The sequence below is a fragment of the Melospiza melodia genome, chromosome 5 (genome assembly GCF_035770615.1).
Source record: "Melospiza melodia melodia isolate bMelMel2 chromosome 5, bMelMel2.pri, whole genome shotgun sequence".
In the NCBI taxonomy this organism is placed as follows: Eukaryota; Metazoa; Chordata; class Aves; order Passeriformes; family Passerellidae; genus Melospiza; species Melospiza melodia.
The window spans coordinates 73,937,713-73,959,649 of NC_086198.1; the positions used below are offsets into that span (position 1 = coordinate 73,937,713).

Below are 21,937 nucleotides of genomic sequence, written 5' to 3' on the forward strand. Positions count from 1 at the left end.
TCACTCTATTGAGTGGGTTAATAGTTACTATTTATTTAGATGTTCTCTGCTAGTAAAAATTTTATGGCTGCCCCATTTTGGAGATGAAAAATAGTGATTGCATATGGTTTTGTCTCCAGTTACATTTGCTTAAAACTACTTCACCCAATCTGTAAGGGATATCTCTTGGTCAATAATGGAGTTAATTTGGTTTTGTTCCTTTAGGGGTATCTTCAGAAGCTGGCCTGGTGCATTTCATTCCTGATGTACTTGGTTGAAGGTTTGTGGGGTTTAATAACACTTCTAAACCCTAACAGCTTCAGTTTCATGCTGAACAACACTCATAACATGAATACACATCACAAGACGTAGAAAGGTGCATATCAGTTCTCAAAAGTTGCTCTTTGCAAGTAAAGCTGTTTTAAAGGTTATTCCAAGGCACAGGAGGTTCATAATTTTTTTTTAACAGATGAAGTTGTCTTCTAGGTAGAGTAGGTGGATAAAAGTAGTTTCACTAGAAACAAGTGCCATGGCTCTTCTTCCTGAGGATGTGATTACTTTTTTTTGAATGAAATGCTGGTGTGTGTGGCTGGAGTGACTCAGTGTTTTTCCACAGTTGTCTGAGTGGTATTGTCCACCGTAGAATGCAGTGATGGATCTCACTGAAAGTGGGCTTGTGCCCCCTTCTAAAATGAGACACAGATGCATTTGATGCTTTTTGCCTTAAAACGTTTCCTTCTTTTTCTTTTGTGAAAAAAAATAATAGCTAAAAGCAAACTGAGGGTAGAGAAGAGGCAGCAGGCAAAGAATATTAACGGCTTCTTCTGAGAAACAAACAAGCAGAAGCTACACTGCTTTTCATGGCCAGAGGGGCCACAGACTGAGTGGTCATCAGGGAAGCCATTGTTGCTTATCAGGCTGTTGTAAAATCTTACTGAAGGCTTTTCTTTTGAATCTGAAGTGAAGAATCCAAATCTGGGTTTAGATTTTTCTTCAGTCAGCTTAAACGCATAGTAGCCTTTAATCTTGACTTTGTCAATGTAGTAGGCTGAGAAGGAAAAGAAAGCAAAACAAAGTGTTAATGAAAGGTTACATTTCAAGTAAAACCCGCATACTTTCTGGTAAGATTTGAGATTTCAAATTGTTAGAAATTTGAAAAGTGTACTTCATAAAATATTTCTGCTTCTAATACTCAGTTGTCTCAATTACATAGGAACAGTGCATTACTGTTTTAAAAAGTCCTTATAATTTTGGACCTACCCCATGAAAACTGGATTTGTACAGGGTTGGAGCTGGGAGTTTGTTCTGTTCTGGGAAAAGCTAGATGCTGCTCTTAACTGGAGCCAACTGCAATGACTTGGGAGCAGCTGCCCATAAGTGCCTTGAGAGCAGCTTTCCAAGAATTCCTGCCCTGCTCCAAGCTCAGCTGCTCATCCCTCAGCATGCATGGCTCTGTGTTACACTGCTGCACCCAAGTGCTGGGTGAGAATACTTAAAAATAGCAGGCCTTGAAGTCATGTGCAATCAGCAAGCATAGTTGGGAATGTGACCCAGACTAAGAACATGTAAACATTTAATAACTTAATTCCTTTAGTACCATATTGTTTTGTTTGCAGTATGAAATTAGCATGGAAAATAAATCAGCAAATGCTCATAATCATCACTACATTAGTCCTATAGAGGGCTAAGCACTGGAGAGAGAAGACTTTTTTCTTGGTGTCTAAAAGTAATCTTAAGGCATGCTTAGCCATGAGTAAGATTTGTCTCATTTTTATTAACTCCTCAAGAGGAGAAACCAGGATCCCTAGACTGTGTTTGATGTCAGTTACCTCAGAAAAGCTTTTGAATCCCCCGTGTCCTGATCGGGATCTCTCTAATGCTCACCAGTAGGGAACAGTGAGGGCAGGGATGTATTGCACATCTCATTTTGCCTGTATGGGTCAGGAACCAAGGCCTTGCTGGTAGCCTGTGTCCCGCTGCTTTGCTTTAATGATTGGCTGGGGGAAGAGGGAGGGGAGAGGTGAGGTCCCTGCAGCATTTCTCATACAATAAGCTGCTGCTGAAGATCATTGCCTTGAATGGTTTTGTCCTCTACCTCCATAACTTTTACTAGTTTTTCTCTAAAGTGAACAAGTAGATTTCCATATGTGCCCAGGAGAAAACAAGGAGTGGAACAAGAACCAGAGTTGGACTCTCCCTTCAACAGCAGCTGGTGCTGCTGGTGCCCTGTTGTATTTCTTCTGTATGTCCCCCTAGGTTGTTGTGGATTTGCTTGCACTTTCCTGTCCAATGACTAGTTCAGCAAGCAAGGATTGGAGAATAGAAACTTTATTTCTTGGGAGTTGTTGGGCTGAAGTGCCACTTCCTAGTAATTTCTGAGTAACTACTCTGCTGTATGTGCATGCCCAGAGAGCTTCTCTCATGGTTTAAAGTGGAGGCAGCTGTAGCTGCATTTTGTGCAAGGCGCTTGATGCCATTCCTTTGTGTCATAGCTGCCCTGAGTGTGACTGCAGAGTTGGGCCCCTCAGGGGGCTCAGTGCTGCTGGCTCCTGCATCTGAGCCAGGACTCCTCGCTCTGTCCAGGGCGAGACTTAGCTGTGCCTGGCTCTGAGCCATGGAAATGGCCCTGGGGAACTTGAATCTGTCATGTACTCACCTTTTAAAACCTCTTGTATGTATTTCTCCAAGTAATAATTCCGAAGCTCATCATTGTCCAAGGACGGGTCATCTATTCCATTTGCTGTGATGTAAATGTCGATGTCACCGTAAGTTTTTTTGATCCACCTGAGAACTTTGCGCATTCCCCAGGGCACCACTGCCAGACGAGAAGGGGAGCTCAGGCAGGTGATATCCTGCAGAAATTGAATGTCACAATCAAATTCATACTGGCTTCCATTCTGAGGTTCATCAATCACAAATCTGGTGGTGAAATGATTCAGTGCATAAAAGTCAGCTGCACCTTTGACAAGCTGCTTTTCCTCACTTGTGAAAGATGGCAACAAAGTATATGAAAGGCCTTTTCTGTTTTTAAAGGTGATGTATTCCCTCATAGTAGCTGGATAGTCCCCAGTCTTAAATATGGGATTGGCAAACCAGCCTATTTCAAACTGAAGAAACCTGTTGGCAGCTTTTGAGTGAGATTCAAAGAAGGGGTTGGCAGGCTCAGCCCAGTCGGAATGCAGGGACAGGGACACTTTGCCGTACTGAGAGGGCCGGTACCGCTCGTCGTACGTTCTCCAGGCCATGGCGTGTGCTAGTAACAAATTGTGTGCTGCCCGATAGGTGTCATTGCTGCTCCTCTTGTAGACATTGCTTAGCTGGTTTGGCTCGTTTATTGTAATCCACAGTTTAACCAAATCACCAAGCTCCCTAAAGCACAAAGCTGCGTACTCTTGAAAAGCGTGGGCCGTGGATTGGTTCAACCATCCTCCTGTCTGCAGCAAAGGACCCGGCAGGCCCAGGTAGGTGTGAGTTGGATAATACAAGGTGACCATGGACTGAATGTTCAGTTTCAGGGCTTCACTAATCACACATCTGTAATACCTAAGAACTTGCCTGTTGACCACTGACAAATCTCCGTTGGGTAAAATTAGTGACCAGTCAAGTGCAAATCTGTAGTGGGTGACTTTCATTTTTTCCAGGAGATCCAGTTGCTTTTTAATACTGACAAAATCTGTGCACTGTGCTGGTCGGGTTTTTAGCTTTACCCCTTCAACTTTGTGCAGAAGCCCATCTCCTGTGACGTTCCAGAGGTACAAGCTGGAATCACAAAACTGTGGTGAGGAAGCTGCCGATTCTGCCTGTGAAAATAAAAATATGTTACAATGGGTTTTAATTAAATGAACATAATATCTGCTTGTAATTTGCATTTCTGCCTGTGTTTAGCTGTCAATTAGTGGTGGATGTCAGAAGTCTCTGCTTAAATGCTCCAGGGGAAAGAGGATAACCAACTCACCTATATGGGCTATGTGCTAGTGGTCATCTTATAATTTCTTTCCCTATGAAAAACATCAAAATTGCACTTTTTTCAATTACACACGGGCATTTGCCCTGTCACCAGCCTACATGACATGTTTTCAGAGAGATAGCTCTCCCTGATCGAGTTCACTCTGGTCATGCACACAGCAGTTCTCAGGCAGCTGCCTGGAGAGCAGCTGGTGAGAACAAGCACCAGAGGCAGGCACGGATGATTTTGGCACTGCTGCTGTGATCAACCTTGTGAAATTGAGGCATACTTATCTGACACGAACAGCTTGTAGCATTTAGTTATCTCTTTTCTATTTCCTATTAGTTAAAAAAGTTCAGAATAAAACATTTTTTTAATATTCCACTTTTTAAATGCTTTTTCTAGGTTTCAAAGTAAAGTTTAAAATATTTAGATTGCTTTTTTTTCAAAGGAAATGGATTTTTTGTGCTGCATATTAAGAAGATACATAGAAGCTTGACTTTTTCTTCTGCTATGGTTGTCAGTCATTAGCTTAAATTATGGGATGTTGGTGTTAGTTTTTGAGGCTCATATTTGTCATGGGACTGTCTGTGTGCAATGACAAGAAGGGTATCCCAACCTGCCCATACATACAGTTAGCTTATTTACTAAGTTTAAAGCAGAAATAGAAGATACATAAAGTATAAATAGGTCCTGTGGGAGCCAGTTTGGACAAAAGGTTGTATGATCTGTTTTCTAATGTGAGCTCAGATGGTAAAACCTCAGGGCTGGCTATCTTCACCTGTGCTAGGTGTCTTTTTAAAGAATGGCTTCTTACCCACTTGTCTGAGTGGCACTCAGAGCCAGGCCTAACCCAGGAATGTGTTTTTGCTGTAGACAAGACCTGGAGCCTGCAGATCTTTCTGCTGCCACCAGCATAATCACCTTGTCCCTGCCCTTTGTCACTCTCTCCATCAGACCTTCACAAGCATCCCTATGGCCACACTGCAAACTGGATTTTGAAACTCCTGGTTGAAAAATAACCCAGTAACAATTGGTTGGATCAACTTCTTGGTTTAAATTTCCTCATCGGATCTGCCACATGGAGACACAAGCAGAGGGAGGGCCACGCTTGGAAGGGTTCCTGCAGCAGGGCCTGCTGCTGCAGCAGTAGCCAGCACTCTGTGCCCAGCTCACCTGAAAACCTGGAAACACAGGAAATTGGACCAATGCAATTGTGGTTTAACTTCTGTTGGCAGTGTGCACTGGAATTCTGGAATGCAAGGTGCTGTGTATGGTCATTTGTTCAGGGAGCTGCTGATCACTCTGTTGCCAGTGATCCGCTTAATATTTTATGTTTACCTTGAGAACAGACTCGGTGATGCCCCAGGAGAAGTCACAGGAGAACTGAGCTTGCAAGTTTGGGGTAGAATCCTTTGGGAAGAAGCCATTTTCTTGTATGATTTGTTTATAATAAAGTGCAGATGACTTGGGAATCCTTTCCTTTTTTTTGCTTTTGAAATCTACATAAAATAATCCACGCCTGATGTTGTAAGCATGCTGCCATTCAAAGCCATCAAGGAGGGACCAGGCTGTGTAACCAAACACATCTATGTTGTCGTATTTAATAGCTGCAAAAGAGAAGGTAACATCCATGAGTCCCATATTCATTACTCTAACATATATAAGGGATATTTATGAGAAAGGGCTATTTATTTTGAAAATCTTGTGTGTCTTCTCAATGTTTGTATTGACCCACTGTAAATCATTGCAAAACTGATGTATATATCTTAGCCTTTATTTACTAAAAAAAAGGTGTCACTAAGAAATTAAGGTGTCCTTAAGAAATTAAATTACTGTAGGATTTTTAAATTCCGCTCTGACCAAACAAGAAATATTATACCACATCCATGTTTGAAGTTGCATTTGACAATTTGCCAGTAGAATAATACCAGTAAACTAGAGAATCATGAGTCAAAATAAAGGGAGCAACAGTTGATCTGGTTTGTAACTTTGTCATGAAGCTAAAACTCTCCACTGTTATTTGAAAGATGTCTGCAAGCTCATGGGAATGTCTACTCAGCTTGTAAATTGAAAAATCTATTTTGTTGGCATGGGACTGTTAATGACTTTAGAGAAGTAGGGCAGAGCAACCCAGAGACTGATTTAGTTACAAAATGGATGCAGTGCATGCTGATTTCTTCAGGCAATCTTAATGTCCCTCTTGCAAAGGAGTTTACATATGATCTTTTACATGTAATATATAAGAAGGATGACAACACAACTGCTTTCTCAGATGTGGACCCTGACTCTTCAGGAAGGGCAGCAGGGCCTGCAGAGCAGCTGCTCAGCAGGCACCAGCTAACCTCAATGCTTTTCACCCCTGCAGGCTCGTGCCAGCTGGCAGCCTGCAAGGAAAAGTCCAAACTCCATGGTCAGTCATGTTCACTGCCTGTCACCACCTTAAAACTACGAAATAACACTGGATAACTCCTCATGTTAACCTTATAAGGGCTGGAATGACCTAGGGAAAGCAGTGACCAAGTAGGGTTTGTCCAGCCTACCTGAGGATTTTGACACAGACAGGTGGACAAGCCATATTTTAGCACATGTAGTCCACCACACCAGTAAGCCAAGGAACAAAGATTAAGTTTTCTGGTTTATTCTTTCCCAATATCATTTAGCTCCATTTTCTCAGGACATGTAATTTTGCATCATTCTCTATTTCCACTGAACTTCCTTGCCCTAGTCACACCAGGCTGCAAAGAAAGCAGTTTTGCACAGTGCATGTCTTGATGCAGCAGAGTTCCAAGGTACTCAGCAGCACAGGCTGGATGTTTTTCTAGTTGCCAGATGAAATCAGAAAGCCCAAGAGCTTTCAATGTGAGTGTACGGGAAGCTGATAGACAAGAGCAGAATACTGGAAAGGAGATGAGGAAATGTAACAAAGCAATACAGTGGCAAGTATATTCAAAGAAGGCAACTTCTAAATCAGAGAAACCATGGGAGAAAGTACAAAAATGTCTGAAAATACCCATTGCAAAATGCAGAGGCAGAGAATGATGTAGAGGATAAAGAGATAAGCTAGAATGGCCTGGCAAGTAAAGATGAGTACTTGGTGTCTGCACTGAGGAAGGTTGAACAAATGGGAGCAGACATCTAATGGGAGCAAGTGACAACTGAGAACATTTTTGTTTGTAGAAACATATTGAATATATGGGGGTAAGTTTAATTGTCAGAGCAAAAGATGCTGTGGCACTTGAGATGGTGCATGCTGAGATTTTGTGGCTGTTTAAATAGGTATGGGCAAAATTACTATTTTATGTATGCTTTATGTAAAGAAAATTAAAAGTTAGGCAGGTGACAGGTAGAGATGTGGTGGATCAGAGTGAGAGTATGTTTGTAGCACTGTCTGCGGGGACAGTGAAAGGAGAAGGCAGAAACAGGTCAGGATCCTGACTGAGTGTTAGAGTTAGGATGAGAAAAGCACCCTGAAAAATAAGGGGAAGGTCTGGGGCAGAAACAAAGGGCTGAAGGTAGGAAAAGTCAGGAGTTAACTAAGGTCCTTATGTCAGCAGAGGTGACATTCACAGAAGATCTCAAGGTTTTTCTGTACCTACTATAGGTGGAGTCTTAGAGCCCTGCAGGAGTAATAGTTTCAGTATGGAAGCCCTAACCCTAACCAAGCCTAACCCAATGCAGATGTTGGACTTTAGCTTTCTGGGACAGGGACTATGGGTTTTTCTGTTTGTACAACACCTAGCACGAGTAGATCCTGATCCATGACTTGTACTCATGCAGTGTAAATAATTAATGATTAACTTTGTTGCCATTATCTCATTTTAAAAAAGGACTAAATTATTACAGAGCTAAATATCAAAAAATCAAAAGTGCTCTCTGAAAAATCCAACAAGTAATTTCTGTACAAACCTTGTAAAACCTTATTTATGAAGTTTTTCATCATATAGATGGCTGTGGTGTCATCTGTTTTCACGTGGCTGTCAGTGAACCAGCCATTCTCTGCAATCAAGATTCGAGGACTGTTGTATTCCAGTTTAATCCAGTTCAGTACTTCCCTCAAATTGAGTGACAAATTTTGTCCCATTTTTGGTAGAGTGTTTGGAGGTTTAAAGTTACTAGGACCGAAGGAAAATGCAAAGAAGTCAGCTGTTCCCTTGATGTAGTTTTTTTCATCTTCGGTAAAGTGTGGCAGAAATAAGAATTCATTTTTCAGTTCTTCTGGATAATCCCCATCCCCATGGATGGGTTTAGCAAACCATCCAAGTACTCTCTCCATGGACTTCTGACATTTAGAAATGTCCAACTCATCTTCCAATTTGTTAGGCTCAATCCAGTGGGATCCTAGCACTATGGATATCATCCCCTTCTGGTAGGGTTCAAAGTGTTCTTTGTAGGTATGCCAAACTTTTGCATGAGCCTGATGAGAGAAAAATAGCATTAAATTGTAACTCTAACAAGTCTCTGTGGGTTGGCAGCCAGAGAGGCAGGTAGCTCCATCTGAGTCACTGCAGGCTTCTATGGAAGCATCAGTTAAGGCACATGAATTACCCTGCACAGTTTAATGGGCAATCACTGTCCCCCTGCAAGGCTCCTTGGAATGAGGGCAATGCTCAGTAATTCATGTCCTATGACACCTTAGGGCTGTGGCTTTTTTGCCTTTTAGCGCATGTCTAAATTTCAGGGGAGATCCCAGCAAGGATGAGAAGAGCTGTTGTTTCACAGACACTTTGGAACAGCTCTAACAAGAGGATTTCAACTCTGGGATCTAGCCAGTCTTTCTCTGTGAAACGGTGATTCCCGATATGGTTAAAATTTCAAACCATCTTTACAATTATTCTATCAAAGATGCATCTCATATGATATTTCATTTGTCAGTGGTGACTCTGTGCTACTAACTGCTCTGTGCTCCGAGGGTTACCTGGACTTACTCTGATCAAACCACATCCACCCCATCCCTCTTCTTGGGATTTAGTTGTTTTATTTTGGCCTAGTCATAAGAGCAAGTGTTCAAGCTTTGATATTTGCACAATCCCTAAATGTAGAAACTTGGGCAAAGGACCCAGCTGTGACGTTTGAACCCAAATGTGAATTTTTTTTCAGGATTTTAGTTAATTTCTTCTTTGAAATGGCCACTGAACTGTATCACATCTTAATACTGATTTTATTATTTTCATAATGTTTTAGTAAGTGTGTTGTTATTACACGTCACAATAGCTTCAAATAAGGGTATACAGCAGACAAAGTTTACACAAAACCAGAAATACATGGGAGGCTGAGGAGCCACTAGCATTGTCAAAGCCCTGTAAGGAAACAGGACAGGCTGGTCAGGGAGGAGTGACCCTGGACTGCAGCGTGAATCACATCAGGTGATGTGACACAGGGGAGGGCAGCTGGCTCTCCCAGCTGAAGAGCTGACAAGTAACTCAGAGTTTACCTCGTGCCTGAAGTGTGGCATTAAACTCTTAAGCTGGAAAGAAAATAATAGTTTGCACCCAGAGAAAAACATTGTGAAACACTGAGTGCTGACTTAGATTGTCATCATTTCTAAGCCAAACAGCATTGCTTGCCTTTGACAATAATTTCTGTTAATTTATCTAGAAACACACAGCCTTGACAGTTAAAAAAAAAACTCCAGAAGGCCTGATGTCAGATAGGTATTTGTTTAAGCTGGGGGATACCAAAGAATCGGAGTTTGTGAAATTTTCTGTGTCAGTTGTTTATGGTTTCTAAGGTCATGCTCGTAACATTTGTTCAAAGTCTGCCTTTGAAAATACTGATAAAGTGACTCTAACCTTTGAAATGCAGCTTCTGTAGCTGAAGAGGGAAGCCAGCAAAAATGGACACTTGAGGCAAATTGCAAGATAGAACTAAAGTATTATAAAATCGATTTCTTAGTAGCCTCATCAGAAAATTTAAGTGGCCAGTGCCATCTCCTCAGCTGCCCTCACTGTCCTCTCCTGAAGGTCCCTCCAGCCTGGGGGGCTGCTGGGGCCAGGCTCACTCTGTGCTCTGCCCCGAGGGTTTTCTCACCTGGTTTGCAGAGTTTTTCTGCAGACAAAGCCCACAGACACCACTGTTGAATTAGAGGCATATGGCTGCACTGGCTTAACAAGAAACCCGCCCTGCACTCAGTGTCTGATGCACAGTGCCAAGTACCATGACAATAGCACCAGGTAAATCATAGCAATCACACTTTTCTAGGTGAAGTGGAGAAAAATTGCCAAAAACCCAGCTAATTAGAATATGATGTTGACATGTAAAAGCCAAGAATCTCTCATTGTATTCATAAACATCTTCAGGAGGTGATTAGAAGAAAATAAAGTTACTATTAAAAAGAATGTGTATGGTAGAGGATACAGCCCCAGGTAAAACTCTAGAGGAGTAGACCTCAATTATAAATAAGTACATTTAATATGAGTCAAGATAAAATCCTCATATACAAATTTGTATGTATCACTGGTGACTGAATTCTGAGGATTAACTCTTACTGTAGAAAATTTCTCACAATCTACAGTAAGGGTTTTACAGACATAGTAGACACATAGTTGCGTACAAATCTGATTTGAGTTGTTAATTATCTGTAAAGAAGCTTAACATTCACGGACAGAAATGCAAACTATTGTTGATGGAATCAGCTGATTTATAGAAATTGTTTTTTAAGACCAGATATGAAACAAACATCAATTTAAAAGCTGTATCATACATCAAATTGGGTGTTTTCAGTAAATCTTGACTAATCTTTTTTCAGTTAGAGTTTAATCCCTAATCTTTCACTTTCCTTGTTAGAGCAAGGACAAATGTCAAGGCTAAATACACAGTTAAAGGAGGATCAATATTGGGTATTTATTCTAGATACGTATGACTCATTAATTTCAGCATATTTTCCTGGTATAAATGTAGAAAATATTCTCTAGTCTTGAAAGTCACAGAGAGTGCTATGTCAGTTAGTACTAACCCTGTAGAAGGCTAGAAAAGTCAACTTAATAAACTGAAGACAGCAGTATTTATTCTTCTCTCTTTTTGAAACATTCTCATACTCCTTGAAATTCTGATCCTGTAATTTAACATATGCACATGCAAAGAGTTTTCAGTAGAGCAATATTTTCAAATCCTTAAGATACTTTAGTCAAGCAATTTTTCTTTGAACAGCAATGAGTATAACGAAACAATGCCAGGGGTATATGGAGTTATTTTAGTGTGCTGGAAGTCAAGAATATTTAGAAAAATTAGAATTGAAAAAATGATAATAAAATTATTTGGGCCTTTTGTTTACTTGTTTGGTGTTTAAACCACGAAGAACTAGAATATAGTCTGATGGTGATGTTACAGTTCAGAAGAAGGGCAGGGCTGTGTGGCTTATTTGGAAAGTGTATTTCTGTTAAGGGTTTTTTTGGTCTGTGGTAAAGATGCCCCATAGTCAGTAGAGCTAAAGTAGACCTAAACCCTTTCTTTTGCAAATTGACTCTCAATCCTTGTGAAGGATTACCTACACCTCAAGGTGCAGGTGACTACACTTCTTTAGAAGGTGTTATGAAGGACTGAGGCTTTGCTATCATAATTTGTTGTATGTTAACTGTCCTGCATTTGGATTGTGTTTTCCCTAATGATTACCAAGAAATCTAAGAAAGCTAACCTGAAAATAACAAATCATCAAAAAACTATGAATCAGTGCTGAATTTTACATCATCACTGATGGCTACACTATTTGAAAAATCTTCCAGCAAAGACATTTACAAGCACAGATGATTCTGGTGTCCACCCTAAAGCCATATCTCTCAAGAGAGATTTATCTAAGAGAATCTCTTAGCAATTTGCAATTAATAAGCATCAAAGTTCAGATTCCCTATTAATTTGTGTAGAGGTAGTAGTGAGTCCTTTGAAGTGGTCAGTGGCAATGATTACCCTCTGAGTATGAACAGAATACATAGTAACATGCAAGTTAGTTTTTTTTAAATTAAAATTTTTTAAAACTCACATTTGAAATTCTTCTTTTGAATTATTTTCTCAATGTGGATCTCCTAAGCACCCTGCTTATCAGCCTCTGATCCTGCATTCACTACCTCTCTTTACAGATCTTGAATAGCAAGGCCCATAAAAAGGCAGGGCTGTCTCTTAGGCAGATGTGTCTGGGGCATTGAGGTGATTCAGCATCAGCAATGCCTTGTGCCAGCCAACACACAGAGCTCTGGGGCTGGATGAAGGCAGACCAACCTTACTTTTGTAAGAAAGCCCTAATATGATCGTCTGCCTAGTTACCTACATGAGTTCATTCATGGAAGCAGATAATTTTTTAATCAGTTCTAAAATGTATCTCATTATGGAGATGATCCTTGAGGTCCTCTTCCAACCTGGTATTCTATGAACTTTTTGATATACCAGTCAATTACTTGGGTTTTAAGACACTATATTGCTTTTGAAAGCAATAAAATTGATGAGTTTAAAACTAAGAGGAATTTCTCCAGCCCTTTTCAAGGGACACAAAAATCTCCAGCAACTTTCCAATTGTTCTTACAATAAAATAATCCAAAGTCCAAAAAAGCTGAGGTTTGTGGTTTGTTATATTGTTTTTGTGATTCTATTAAACTTGGCTTCAGATTATGATTGATAAATCACAAAAAAGCACTCCTTTATATAAACAGTGATTAGTTCTGATAACACCACGACTGCAATGATACACAAGGAAATTAAACTAAAAGTAGGATTCGTACAAGAGCTTCATTTAATTTCTCCAAAGATACTACAAAAAGGTTTGAGAATGATTTTCAGCAAATTGCTGTGCAACAGTGTGCTGGCCAGATTAGCTTCATTTCAGCATTACAGACCTGTTTTTCCTGCTCTGTATATTTAATGGATGGACCTGGTTTGTGCACAGGGTGGCACTGAGGACCAGGTCTGTCAACAGCCTGTCCAAAAATGAAGCCTTGACATGGACAAGAGTGTGGTTCTTCCTAAAGCTGATGACATAAATGGCAATCTTTTCAAGGCTTTGCCTCACACTGCCAAATCCTGACATTTGGTTGATCTTTTCTTTTTGGGATAATGGTTTTCATTTGCAGCGGGAAATTAGAAGGTAGCCATAATACAATGTCTGAGAAACAGACCAGTATACACCAGCCATGAAATAAAAACCCATGTGAAATCTCTTTAAAAGGAGAATCTTATAATTTTTCTTGATTCTCAAAGGAGAGATATTTCACAACACATGAATCCTGATTGTGCCTCAATACATTCTATTAATACTGTATTGTCATCAATGCAAAATGAACCGGACATTTAAACTTGCACAAAAATCTTTGAGAAAGATTCTGGGTAGTTGGCTTTGAATATCCAGTACCAGATGTGATTTCTGTGGAATGGCTGGCTGGCATTACAGTTTATCAAGAGAAATAAATTATTATGTCTAGAGACAAGAAGAGTTGACTGATATCGACTGGTAACTCAAGAGTTTCCATTCCATCCCTAACCCTAACCAGAAAACTCCAGTTCCTGAAATACTTTACTACAAATTTGAGATTTTTCATTGATCTCAAATCTAGAATCTTCAGAAATTTTACAGTAGTATAGGAGAGAACTGCTAATACTTTAGATAATATTCATGGGGTTGTAAGAAGGGTACATAGGAGAATAATTTCTGCCCATGGATAATAAAATGGTAGCTAAAGGATTGTGTGCTGCTGAAAGTCTCCTTAACTCTTCCATTCAAGTGGTTTATTTTATACTCTAGAGCAAGAAGCAACTATCAAATCAAGTCTTGGAGACAAATAATATTGAACAAGAAAATTAGGTCAGTAATTTGTGTATTAGACCCAGCTGTGCTTGCCTTCCTGGAAAATCCAATTGATTCTTTGGCAGAGGAATAACATTCCCTGTGTGTGGGGTGCTGCTTACATGGATTTTACAGAAAGTGCAGAGACTGCCTAGTTGGTACTCCACATTTGATTGTGACACTCAGAAATGAAGGCAAGAAATATTGCAAATTTATATATATTTTACAGGCATTATATAAAATAGCCCTTGAAAATAGAAAGAATGATTTGGTAGCAGTTTTCTTTGAGATGCTTCACAAGTCTTTATAGTTAAATCATTCTTCAGCCAAGTCTGAAATCAGTTAGTGACTCAGGATGCTTGACAACCTTTCTGTGTGTAAAACTTCTATTGACTGCAGTGTGACTTTTTGAAAAATGATGTTCTGAACGTTCAAGGCCAGAGGTAAATACAAAACTTTGCTGTTGCAGAATATTTTAACTACTCTGGCAAATAATTTTTTTCCCTACATGTATACTTCTTTCTGTAGGATTAGCCCTTTCAGATTTATTTGTTAATTACATGTGTGATGTATGGCAAGTTGTAGAAAAATGTTCTTTGTGACAGTTAAGAATAGTCTCAGCAGGGGGATTATACTGGCTGCAGAGATGGGATAGAGACCAGCTCCGTAAAGTACTGTGAGCATGGCAGATGCAAAAAACACTGTACATCATGGAAATAATTTGAAACTCTCAAGTACTGAAGAGAACATTTGTTTTCTTCCAAACTCCAGATGTGCCAGCCTTGCTAGTTTAGAAGCAAAAAATTTGCAATATGATCTTACTAAGCTAGAACAAATCACACTGACATATACATACTCTATGGCCAGTAAAGTTGATTCAATATGCAAATACAAATGAACTTCCTTTTAAACTAATAGAATAATCATTTCAGGATGGCCAAATGTGTTAACTAAATGTAAAGAACAAAGAACGCTCTTGAAGAGTTGGAATTTGTATGTAAAAACTAATTTAAATAAAATAATAAACAAGCACTTTAAAACAAATAATTATTGGGTCAGCTGTTGTGACAAGAAATAAGATCAAAATGAGGGTTAATAGAAAGACTGCCTTAGCTAAAGGTTATTTGTTGGTGCTTTCGCAGTAGGTGATTTTTTAAAGAAACACTGATCACAGGACCAATTCCTCTTATTATTTCCCAGAGCAGTGCAAGATCAATTTGTAAAATCTTATTATACTGTACCTTGATCAAATTGTGTCCTACTGAGTAGACAGTTCTTATTTTCCCTCTCTCTCCTGGAGCATGAATACCTGTGCCATACCCATGCCAAGCAACTAAATAGGGATTGTGGATTGTAATCCAATATTTAACACGATCCCCAAAGATCTGGAAGCAAAACGTGGCATAGTCATTGAAGATATCAATTACAGATTCATTTTTCCATCCCCCGAATTTTTCTTGCAGCATCAAGGGCAGGTCCCAGTGGTACAGTGTAACCACGGGGGCAATATTCCTGTAGAGTAAGGAATCAATAAGGGTGTTATAATACTGAAGTCCTTTTTCATTGGGAGCTGCCACCACTCCAGTGGGGAAGAGCCTTGACCATGAAATTGAAAACTGGTAAAAAGTAACTCCCAAAAACTGCAGAGCAGACAGATCTTTGTCCAACAGGGTATAGCTGTCACTGGAGGTGCCGGCGCTGTCAGCGTCCCTGAGCTCCGAGCGGCTGAAGCGGTCCCAGATGGAGGAGCCCTTCCCGTCCTTCCTCCAGCTGCCTTCCACCTGGAAAGCTCCTGTCCCTACCCCCCAGAGAAAATCTTTGGGGAAAGTGTCATATAAAAACATCTGTGTTTTGCTCACAGGGCTGAAGTGGGAGTCCTTTCTCCACACAGATCTTCCCTCTCCAGTAAGCCCAGTAACAATCCTTACGAAAGCGAACATCCAAAAAGCAACAATCTTCTCCAGTCGCTGGCCACACATTGTGCCAGTTTATAGTGCCAGCGTTAAAAATCAGATTTCTTGTACTGATGCTGAAAAAATTCCATTCTTTTGCTGGAGTTCACGCCGTGCAGACCGTTTTCATTTGTCACAAGCTGCTGGAGTGTCTTATCAAAGCTTCACTAAAAGCTGGTGATTGTAAAAGCCCTGTCAATGATTAGCCTGAACTGTGAAACATAGAACAGATCTGAGAATGGTGTAATTTATAGGGAGGTGGCCTCTGTATGACCACTGAGACACCTACCTGGCTTCTTACTGCAGCCTGCCTCAACAACAGAAATGCCGGAAACTAATTTATCATCATTTAAAGGTCAGTCATTCTGGTGGGATAATACAGGTGACAGAGGGTCTAAGAAGCTGTCACATCCTTTATTTCTTGTGGAGCTGTATTTCAAGGAAATATTAATACAAATCACACTACATAATCATCAATTTAAAGGAGATTTATCCAATCTGTGTAACTGGATGGCTGGAAGGGCAGTGCATAGTTCCTCAGTCCTACCCTGCCCAAAAAACCTACTTCTGCTGAAAAACTCTTCCTGGACTTGTGGGAAATTTTGTTGTGAACAAGAGATATGCATGCATCCAACTAACTATATAAAAACACAAAGCAAGTCAATAATTCTTTCAAACACCAAATGCAACCATTTTTCTATACTACATAAAAGTCTCCTGTATAGCACTATACACAGCAGAGCTACAAAATCAAGAGGGGACTGCTCCAGTTCTTACACAATTTTCCTGGATTTCTTCAAATAGCAATTAGCAAAGATAATTAGCCCTGAAAAATCCTATTTCAGTATTGATTATTTTAACAATTCATATACACAGCTGGAGCATCAGTAGAGCAAATATTTATACAGCAATTTTGCAGTATAATTTAATCTTTTAACATGTTTAGCAACAGTATGTGTGTTGAGATACAGTCAATTTACTCAACACAGTAGGACTGATGCCTGCCATTTTTGTTTTTTCTTGAGATACAGTAGTATAAAGTGTAATAGTAATATTAATAGTAATAGTCATATAGCGATAGACATATAGTAATAGACACTGTGTGACCACAGCTGCAGAAGAGCCCTGAGGAACAACACAGAAGTATGAAGTAGCCTTGCAGGTAAGAAGGATACACTGAAATCTGAGCATAGGGACAATTAATCAGTGGAGCAGAGCACTCTGCCCAGATGAATCAGCCCTGCTGCCATGTGGGCCATGAGAGTCCAGATTCACTGCTGGGTACTGCTGCTTTAGTGCTCCTGCTCCCTGTGAGAGCATGCTCTCAGCACTGCAGAATGCCACTGACACACACCTTTAATTTATCAGTAAAGATGATTAATGAATACAAATGGAAGCCAATTCATTTATTTTTAGGATAAAAAACAAAATATCCATGCTTGTAAGCATTTCTCTGCAGAGCCTTTACAAGAAACAATTTCACCTCAGATGAAGAAAAAGCCTGACATGTTCTGCACTCCAGGTCCCTGGTGGTGGGGTAGCCAGGCATCTAACATGAATCTCTCCTCTTACCAGCAGTAACTGATCTACATTTCTCAGCCAAGATCCTACCACACACAGGCAGCTTGGGAACAAGAGGATCAGACAAGGACTGTACAAAATTGGCTTACAGTACAAACTGAAATGTTCCTTTTTTGTTCTACAGCATTTAAAATGCTGTTTCATAGTTACTGCATCAACATCATCTTTCTATTTTGACCTTTAAAAGCATTGATTTTATGCGTCCTGCTTCATGAAAGAAAACCCAGATACAAGTTGTTATCAATGGCACTACCCTTCTAAAGCAGCTAGTCACCTTCATTACCAGATGCTTGAGCTCCAGGTACCCGCAACAGCTCTGTAACCCCATGGGCAATCTGTGGGCAAGGGAAAGGCAACAGGCTTCTCCCCACGAACCACAGCAGTGTTAGCACCACTGGCACAAGGATGCTGACAGTGTGGGGCACCTGCCTGAGATGTGCAAGGTGCAGCAGAGACAGGTGCTCTCAGGTGCTTGGTCTGTATAAGGCTATGAACTGTACTTCTTTCCTTATTATTGACATGACTGGGAGCATGCTCTAATCATGGTTTGCAATTGTTTCAATGTTTCAAGCCTCCATGAATCCAGTTTCTTACTGCCTGGTCATATTTAACTGTTTGGGCTGTAATTTAACTTCATGAAGTTAAAGGGGAAGCAGTTTAAGTGATAAGAATCATCTAGTGACTTGAATTTGGATGAAGGATTTCATTATCTGAGCAAAGACTTGGGGAAAGGAAATACTGTGACTGTTGTTAATTTGGAAAGCAATCAGCACAGAAGAGTGGGATGTGATCAGGGGGTGCTGGGAAACGAGGGTGTGAAAGAAGGGGAAGAGAATTAATGATTCCACTGGCCCAAGTGGCACAGTCAGGCCAGGCTCCAACTCTGATGCTGTATGATGCTGCACAGTGGGATTTCCTGCCTCTGTCCACACACTGAACCTATCTGGGTTCAGAATGAATCAAGACTGGGAGAAGCTGAAATCTCCAGGGCACTTGCTGATACAGACTCAGTGGGTAGGAAGCCTAATGATTATTCAGCTCAATTCTTACTTATCAATTTTCCTTTTATTCTTTGCCTTTGCCAAGGCATCTGATTCAAATGAAGAAAACTATTTTCCACTTGACTCTCCTTGTTTTGGGGGTAGGCTTGAAAATCTGGTGTTTGATCTACAGAAATGCTGAACACATTAGTTGAAAGGATAGTATTTTGAATGTAAGACTGAGTATGTGAGTTGACACATTCATTCTGCCTAGATATGTAAATGAAGAAAAAGACCTAAAGACAAAGTTCACCCAGAAGAAGTGTAATGTTTACATTTACATCAGCTGCTCAGATCTACTACTGTTGGGTGCTCAAAGAAGCACAGTTTATGTAATCCCCTGCAAATCCCTTATCTTTACCTTATATAGCAAAAACTGTTTGACATGGGATCAAGTCTTTCTAAAGACACATCATTGAGATGGATACTATAGAAAGCCTAGTGCCAATAGAAACTACACCACAGCTTTATGAAGAATTTTTGGAATTTTTCATCTCTAACAAAATGCTAATTTCTGTTTCTACAATGCCTGAACAATTTTATTTTCTTTACTAGAGAGTCTAGTAAGAAAAATATTCCTTACTCCCTTTAAAAGTTTGTTTCAATTCCAAGAGTATCAACATAGCAATATACAAGAATGTGGAAATAAACAAGATATTAACAAAAAGAAAACAGACTTTTTTATTTCTCAATAGAAGAAAATGTAATTTTCTTATTAAGAATCTCCTCTCTCAATAAGCAAGACAAAGCCTTCACTAATAATAACAGTAGGGCTGGGCTTATTATATGGGGGGAAAACCTCAAGTTCAAGATTTAATATCTCACTTTTTAAAATTTCTTTTGGAAAAAACACCCCAACATAAAAAGCCACATTTGTCTGCGAGTTTCAGCAAGGTAGAAAACAACACTAATTTTGCAAAAATTACTTGTCATTGTTGTAAATAGAGTGGTGATATCAAGTGTACTTTACCTACTTTTAAAAAGCTGTAATTTTAGTTGGGTAATAGGCCTTTAAAACACTACCCAGGATCAATTATAGACTCAAGGGATTTTGCCTTGATTTTAACTTGAAAAGCACATCATAATACATAATAATGAATATTCAGTTTTCTTTCCTGTGGTGGAGCAAGTTTTTTCCCACTTCTACCAGTTCCATAGGCATGTCCATAGGAACAGAGGTATCCTGTGTCTCCCCACCACAGCCAGGAGTGAATAGCAGGCACCCCAGGTGTCCAGGCTGATGTCTCCATAGAGGATTAAACTCTTGCCTTCCAAGAAACATGAAGATGTCACAAACCCACAAACAGATACTCCTCTGCTGGATGTTGCTCCAGGTAGCTTTATCAACCACAAGCAGAGATAACCACCTGCAATAACTCTTTGAGCATTATTTGAACAGTTTGGCTCTCACAAACATCAGCCATTTAAACTGATCTTTAGTTCTGGTATCGGGAATAGGCACAGCTTTCAAAGTTACATAATGAGAATTAAATATGTAAATACAAACTTATCACTGGAGACGTTTTTCTAAAGCAATATTGGTTTTGTTTGCATAGCCATTATGTTGAGTGCATACGGAATAACCTGCAAAACAGGCCAAAAAGCACAGCCTGTGCTGTGGGTCTGTGTTTACTCACTCACTGCGCTCCTTATGCAGAAACACAAATTCACAAGCTATGCTAATGCTGAAAATACATGATCCCACCTAACCACATGTCATCATAAAGGAACGACAGCAGTTCCTGTAGAAACAGGATCTTACAGTTACAAAAGTCCAATTTCAAGAATGAAACAGGAATGGTAATAGATATCATTAACAGATGTGTGGAATGAGACCATGTCACCAACCAGGCAGTGAACACAGAGGGAACACAAGTGACAGAATGAGACAGCTACCAATTGAGCTTGTACTCTGGTTGGGTTTTTTTCTTCCTTGATGAAGGGTCTCCCAAATCACTGGCAGTATTTGTTATGTCACAAATTCAGTTTGTCTTCCCCATTCTTCTCCAAGCCCAGCAATTATTAGCAATTCAGTAGGTTGACAGAATCTAAACATCAGAAAACATCTGAGAGTCCAGTCGTTTTTATTTGGCTTGAACAAATCTATCCCCTTCCAGCGCATAGCAAGTGTGTTCAGTGAAAGAAAATATAGAAGATTTCATTAGAAATTAATTAGAAAATTAAGCAGTCAGTAGAAGAAACACAACGTTAATCAATTCCTTGATTTCTCTTGGACTCCTAAATTCTGAGCTCTCCCCAGCCTCAGCGCATGGGAGCACACACCCTTAGAGGAAGCAGGCGTTCCGCCAGCCCGGCAGCAGGGGATTGTCCCACGTTTATGACCAGGACATGCCCCTCCGAGCTGCGCCGGCCCGGCCTGCCCGCCTGTTCTGGGCGTTGTGTGCCTCCGTGCCCCACAGAGAGGCGGGAGCCATGGCGGCCTGGCACTGCTCTCCTGCCTGCTTTCACCGCGCGGGCTCGCCCGCTCAGCCGGACGTGCCGGAGCACACGCGGCTCCATTTTGAGGAGCTGCTGCCCCAGCGCTCCCGTTCCCGCCGGGACAGCGCCCGGGGCCGCGGGGCAGGTTAAACCCCCGCCGCACGGAGGGGCCGCTGCGGCCCGCGCACGAACGGGCACGGGGCCCAGAGGGACGGGCCGGGTCCGGGAGCGCGCCGGGGCCCAGCCGGGCTGCCCCGGGGGCTCCGCCATGGCCCCGGCCCGGGGCCCGCCCCGCAGCCCCGCCCGTCGCGGCCGTGACGGCAGCGCCGCGCGCCGGGCGGCGGGAGTTGGCGCGAAGGCGGGAGCATGGAGCCGGGAGCGTCCCGCTAGGCACGGGGAGCGTCCCGCCGGGCACAGCGACCGCGCCGCCGCCGCCACCATGGTGAGGGGCTCCCCGCCGGGCCGGGGGTGAGCGGGGCGGGGGCAGCGCACAGGGTCCCGCGGGGCCGGGGTCGGCCGCGGGGCCGTCGGGGCCCGGCGCGACCTGAGCGAGCCCCCGGGCGGCCCCGGGAGGAGAGGCCGCCCCGCCGCGCTCCTGCCCCGGCGGCCGAGGCTGCCAGCCGTGCCAGGAACGCGAACCCGTGCCCGGGGAAATGCCCTTGCCGGAGGGAGATGTGGCTGAGGCTGCCCAGTTTCCCTTTCCCCGTGGCTGAGGCTGCCCAGTTTCCCTTTCCCCGTGGCTGAGGCTGCCCAGTTTCCCTTTCCCCGTGGCTGAGGCTGCCCAGTTTCCTTTTCCCCGAAGGCGGGTGGGGTGCAGAGCGCGGGGCGTGCGCTCGGCCGGGGAAGGAATGCGGATGAGCGAGCCCGCTGTGAAGGCGTGTGCCGGAGTGTTACCTCTTCCTTCATTCCAGCGGGAGCACACGTGAGGCGTTGCTGATGACGAGCTGGAGGGTGCACGGTACTTGCAGAAAAAAGAGGGGGGAAAAAGAGCTTGAAAATCTGGAAGTAAACAAGTGTTTATCGATAACGATGCAACCCTCAGCAGGATGTAAAGAGATTTTAAGCATGAACATATAGGCGTTCCTGTGCTTTCCAAAGTGCCGCTCACCTATGCAGTCACCATAAGATGGTATCGCCTTTTTATTTCTAGCTCAAATAAGTTTGCTTTCATTCTGATGGAGTCTCTGTGGCTGAGACATCTTTTACTGGCTTAACTACAGATGTCATTTTGCAA

The 21,937-nt window shown here is 41.7% G+C and overlaps 2 protein-coding genes across 4 annotated transcripts in view; one reads left to right on the forward strand and one right to left on the reverse strand.

The window, feature by feature from the left end:
- Positions 1-7: 7 nt before the first annotated feature.
- On the reverse strand, positions 8-15,837 carry KLB (klotho beta). The gene is made up of 5 exons (XM_063157407.1): positions 14,933-15,837; positions 7,835-8,342; positions 5,267-5,535; positions 2,636-3,779; positions 8-1,027 (listed from the first exon to the last, which is right to left on the reverse strand). Exons 1-5 carry the CDS (start codon positions 15,668-15,670, stop codon positions 666-668), a joined length of 3,021 nt encoding a protein of 1,006 aa, XP_063013477.1. The 5' UTR covers positions 15,671-15,837; the 3' UTR covers positions 8-665.
- Positions 15,838-21,043: 5,206 nt separating this feature from the next.
- Positions 21,044-21,937, forward strand: part of RFC1 (replication factor C subunit 1) — a 33,537-nt gene continuing 32,643 nt past the window's right edge. For 2 of the 3 annotated variants that reach the window (XM_063157410.1, XM_063157411.1), the window contains exon 1: positions 21,050-21,145. In XM_063157410.1, the coding sequence (XP_063013480.1) occupies positions 21,143-21,145 (3 nt within the window). In that variant the 5' untranslated portion in view covers positions 21,050-21,142. Of the gene's footprint in view, positions 21,146-21,937 lie in introns of all 3 variants that reach the window. The other variant, XM_063157409.1, reaches the window with a different exon arrangement.

Bases quoted from the DNA above. Each gene is read 5' to 3' on its own strand.
- KLB (XM_063157407.1), bottom strand. From the start codon at position 15,670: ATGTGTGGCCAGCGACTGGAGAAGATTGTTGCTTTTTGGATGTTCGCT. The intron at 8,343-14,932 runs GTACAGTATAAT...TTCTCTCATCAG, and splicing joins TAGGACACAATTTGATCAAG to GCTCATGCAAAAGTTTGGCA. The intron at 3,780-5,266 runs GTAAACATAAAA...TTATTTTCACAG, and splicing joins TCACCGAGTCTGTTCTCAAG to GCAGAATCGGCAGCTTCCTC.